This window comes from Nicotiana tabacum, chromosome 21, assembly GCF_000715075.1.
Source record: "Nicotiana tabacum cultivar K326 chromosome 21, ASM71507v2, whole genome shotgun sequence".
NCBI classification, from domain to species: Eukaryota; Viridiplantae; Streptophyta; class Magnoliopsida; order Solanales; family Solanaceae; genus Nicotiana; species Nicotiana tabacum.
Window position 1 is genome coordinate 3,789,230 of NC_134100.1, and position 5,271 is coordinate 3,794,500.

Sequence of the window (5,271 nt, forward strand, 5' to 3'; positions counted from 1 at the left end):
CAAATTCTTGCCAGGTAATCTCCTAAGATATTTTTTTTTTTAAATTAATTTTTTTTTTTTGGCCTTAAACACAAACTATATATATCTTTTTGAATTTGGAATATTTCATTACCACCTCACAATATTCACGCAACTTCACTATTAATTAGTTTGAGCAACAAAATATATCTCTAAGAAAAACTTTCAACCAAAAACACTATATAGATATAAAGTTTTAGCAGTAAAAGCAGCTTCGTCACCTATCTCTTTGAATATTGCATGGTGATTTGATAGAATAATCGAATTTCAATATAAAGACAAATGAAAACGTAACATTCATTCTACATTCTTACTAGTCACTATCTTATGTGCTCAATATAAATAGAGATTGATATGTCCAAACAATGTCAATTCACCATCCAAATTTGAAACCTCAAACTTAATTTTTTTTTTCTTTTTCATTAAATCCATCCACCCAGACTTTCATCTTTTTCGCGTTTTTTTAGAACTCGATAATTAATATGGAGGGTAGTAGTTCTAAGGGAAAGAAGGCCATGCAAGAAAAGGAAAGTGGAAACAAAGGGAAGGAAGAGATCAAATATCGAGGCGTCCGAAGGCGGCCATGGGGGAAATTCGCGGCGGAGATACGTGATCCGACGAGGCAAAGCGCCCGACAGTGGCTCGGGACGTTTGACACGGCGGAGGACGCGGCGAGGGCGTATGATAAGACGGCATTTAACCTAAGAGGCCATCTTGCTACCTTGAATTTCCCTAATGAGTATTATTCTCAGCTTTCTAATCCTCCTTATCACTATCGTACTACTTCATTTAACATAATTAATCCAATTAGAAGAGGATTAGATAAGGGAAATTCATCAATTGGAATTCAAGATAAAGAAATAATTGAGTTTGAGTATCTTGATGATAGTGTGCTAGAGGAGCTTCTTGGATCAGAAGAGCCAAAATAACGAGAAACTAAGGTTGAGTTGCATTTCCCTTATATATATATAAGTTGCATTTCCATTTTCTAGAAAATGAAAAAAAAAAAAAAAAAAAAACTTATGTTGGGGGAAGAGGCGGACCCAGGATTTTAACGCGAAGGGGGCATCAGTATTCTACTCAACCAGTGCCCCTTAAAAGTTTTTAGTGTTCAGGGTGCCAAGTGATTTGAATTAATCATTTAAAGATATATTTATACATATACGTGATCTCTCCGAAGTTTACGAGGTCCCATGATCCTTCAAGTTTATACCTAAGTCCGCCTCTGGTTTGGGGTATAGTTTAAAATAGTCCGTTAAAGATATTTCAGTTTTAATCCTTTAAGTTTGATAAAAGTGAGCACTTTTAGATCTGTAAAATATTTAACAAACTCTGGTTGTCAAATTTATCGATAATTGCAAGAAAGAAAAGGGTTTAACGGGAACTCACATTTGAAGGAGCATTTTTTTGCAGTTTCTGCTATTGTTGATTCATTTCTGGCACAGTTCTAATTTTGGTGTTTCTTCGTGAGATTTAATTGGACTTTCCTGACGTTTATACCTTCTCGGTTATTCAGTTCCCATATTCTTTTTGTTATGGAAAATTAAAGAATAAAACATATTTTATGCCTCGTAAGATAAAGTTTAGCCCGGTTTGTGTTACCTTGGTCCTATACCTTTGGAAATTATCCACACGGCTATGAGATTATATGCCTTCATGAGACTTTGCAGACAGTTGCACCATGAATCCTCTACATGAGGTTGTCATAGGCTTTGTGAGGCGCAGAGGAGTGATTATATAGCCAAGACATATGGGTACCAATACCGGTGCTATTGTCCCCCTTATTGGTACTATGCCTATTTGTTGTATTTCTTTTCTTTTTATTAATAAAAAACTAGCCTTAGGCGCTTGCCTAGCGGATTGCGGAAAAAAAAAATGCCGATATCACATATATTTGGTGAGAAACCAAAGAAATAAAGTTTAAAACCAAAGAATAAGTTGCACTGTTCTGGTATCTTTCTAGAATGAGAAAATGGTCAAATGCTAGAGTTGATTGGAATATTTATACTTTTCTGTTGACTTATTACTATTAAAAGAAGATGCAGCATTGAACTAATTAGACCAAAAAGAAACCCCAAAAATAAATAACGGAAACGAAACTAACATAAAATAACGAATTTGAAAAAAGGTGTCTCTTCCACAAAAATATTCATTCAATTGAAATTTTTGTTAAGCACTGTTCAACCGCAAATTACATCGAAGTTCTTGACGACGGCACGATGCTTATTTTCTTCTCAACTTTTTACGAGCTAGAAAAAAATATTTTTATATATAATCACAATAATATTCCTCTTCCTTTCCGACGAGGAACAAAGTTGCTTAGCAAAACTTTTATAAGCTTTTGATTTCCCCCTACATTTTTTTCCTTACATTATATTTTCCATTTACACCTCAACTAAAAATGCAATAGACAATTCAGCTCATTTTCCCGCACAAAGGAGAAAGTTAATTAAAATCCAATAATATATTGTTATTCTTCCGTTGTTCAAGTTCTGATATGTGCATTTCAAAACCTTCATGTAGGGAAATATCACAAGAAAATAACAACAATACTGCAATAATATTATATGTGAGTGAAAATACACGAATTAGCTTGAGTCATGTTGGATATTGTCCTAAAAAACTATTTCAGTTATGTGAAATATTTCTTCAGGATTAAACAAACCTACCTTTATTTATTTAGAGGATATATGAATCAGAAAAGTTAAATAATACCAACAAGTTTGGAATAAAACGGAGGGAAAAAATAATAACAAGAGATGATGATTTGGTCAATAATAGAAAGAATAATTATAGTAATGATTAGCTAAAGAAGAAAATAATGATTAGCTAAGAAAAGTGTAAAAAGATCAATTTTTGTTAATATCTCTTACGGATGAACAAAAAAGCTATTTATAGAGATGTTATGAGTCTTCTTAAATTGCCAAGTGTTTAATTACATGAAAGATGATTGCCACTTGTTTTTGACTTAGTTATTTGGCCACAAATCTTCACGCAAAAGGTCACATACGCAAAAGGTCACATGGTAGATTTGCATAGCCACTTGAAAATAGATAGTACACTTATAAAATAAAAAGACATGTAGCTATTTAAAATTTTAAAAATACTGCCACAATCCCCACATATTTTTAAAATTTATAAGAGAAGGTTAAAGTAATGAAAGAATTGACTTGCTGGATTTGTATGGTCCAAATGTAATGGATTTGGTGTCTTCAAGAATATGAACCAAACTTAGACCAATAAAACTTAACTCACAAAATTACTGGTGAAATATAATATTTCTATGAACCAATAATTCTTATTGTAAGTCAGAGATTTTATCAATCACATTTCGACCCTCACAATTTAGTTGTTCGACGCAATTTTGCGCCACTAGGCCATGCGCGTGCCTGATTATTCATGAAAGCTCTAAAGACTAGGCCAAAATGTCATAGGAGCAGCCCACTCCACTCTCATATAGGTGAATCCATCGAGTGTATACTGCTTTTAAATACACCATCCATAAGAAATATGAATTCGTTAAGAGTTATAACTCAGTCTCTCAATTAGTAGCAGTCAAGCATTCTCTTTTAGTGCTTCAGTGTCAATATTGACTTGTTATTACCCATATGAACCTACTTCATGAGATATCCAATCACATAGGTTGTGTTACCATCTCTATTGACAGCATGTCAGCCTTAACCCCATCTATTTTGAGGTTTGAAGAATTAATTTTCTTCCTACAGGTTTAGTCAGAGGATCGGCCAAATTAACTTCTGACTTCACATAATCGATGGAAATTATTCCATCTCTCAGCAACTGCTTTATGACATCATGTCTCAATTTCATGTGTCTATTTTTACAATTATAATATTTATTCTTTGCAATAGTTATTGCCGCTTGACAATCACAATGCATAGACACAAGAGGCAATACGTCATTTATTAATGAATATTAGCTAAGAAGTTTCTTAGCCACTCAGCCTCACAACCAGCTAACTCTAGAGCTACAAACTCTGATTTCATAGTTGATCTAGCAATGATCGAGTTGATTTCCACGGTACTGCACTATCTCCAAGGGTGAATACATAACCACTAGTGAATTTTATCTCATCTGAATCAGAGATCCAGTTTGCATTATTGCACCCTTCTAAAGTAGAAGAAAATCCACTATATAGGATACCATAATTCATAGTTCCTCTCAAATATTTCATTAGTTTAGCTAATGTAGACCAATGTTCATTGTTGGGATTATGAGTATATCTAGTGAGTCTACACACAACATAGGTTATATCAGGTCTTGTAAAATTCATTAAATGCATCAGACTCCTAATAATCTGAGCATATTCCGACTGAGCAACTGGATCACCATTATTCTTTTTCAACTGAGAGTTAGCATCAAAAAGAGTGCTTACAGATGTGACATTAAAATATTCAAACTTCTTTAGAAGTCTTTCAACATAATGTTCTTGTGATGAGATTATGCCATCTTCACTCCTTACAACTTTAACTCTCAATATTATATTTATTTCACCCAGATCTTTCATATCGAAATAAGCAGATAAAAATAATTTAATGCTTTGCACAATATTTAAACTTATACCAAACATAAGCATATCAATCAACATATAGGCATATTATCATATAATCATTGTCTACCACTTTAGTATATACGTATTTATCCACCTCCATTGAAGAAAAATCGTTTCTCAGTGAGACTTGTTCAAATTTCTCATACCACTGCTTAGGATCTTGTTTAAGGACATACAGAAATTTAATTAATTTATAAACTTTATTTTCTTGTCCATGAATAACACAACGTTCAGTTTGAACCATATAAATTTCTCCTTCTAAATCACCATCTAGAAAAGCAGTTTTGACTTCTTCGTCACAGCCGGTTACCTCTCTAGTACTTTCGCAATCCATGTTTTTGTTTATCATTTGCTATACACATTCTTATATAGATTTGGTAGTTGTTGATTATTTTTCTTTATTCAATTTTGGCATGAATAAGCTTGAGATAATGAGGCTATCAATGCTAGTAGGAGGTTTATTTAGGTTCATGGGTTGGTTCATGTACAACCAAAAAAATGTTCAAACTACCATATGCTACCAATATGCAGGGGCGGACCCACGTGGAGTCAAGTGGGTTCATATGAACCCGCTTCATCGAAAAATAACACTGTATATATAGGTATATTTTTGCTGTTTTCAGACAAGTAAAGGTATAAATATAATTTTAAACCCACTTGAAACAAGTAAAATGCCTAACTTG

General features: G+C 33.2%; 2 protein-coding genes across 2 annotated transcripts; one reads left to right on the forward strand and one right to left on the reverse strand.

The window, feature by feature from the left end:
* The first annotated feature begins 500 nt into the window (after window positions 1-500).
* LOC107759054 (ethylene-responsive transcription factor ERF098-like) lies at window positions 501-947 on the forward strand. Its single transcript, XM_016576922.1, has one exon. The coding sequence runs from the start codon at window positions 501-503 to the stop codon at window positions 945-947; it is 447 nt and encodes a 148-aa protein (XP_016432408.1).
* A 3,071-nt stretch (window positions 948-4,018) lies between these two features.
* Window positions 4,019-4,543, reverse strand: LOC142175073 (secreted RxLR effector protein 161-like). Its single transcript, XM_075241480.1, has one exon. It carries the CDS (start codon window positions 4,541-4,543, stop codon window positions 4,019-4,021), a length of 525 nt encoding a protein of 174 aa, XP_075097581.1.
* Window positions 4,544-5,271: the final 728 nt, after the last annotated feature.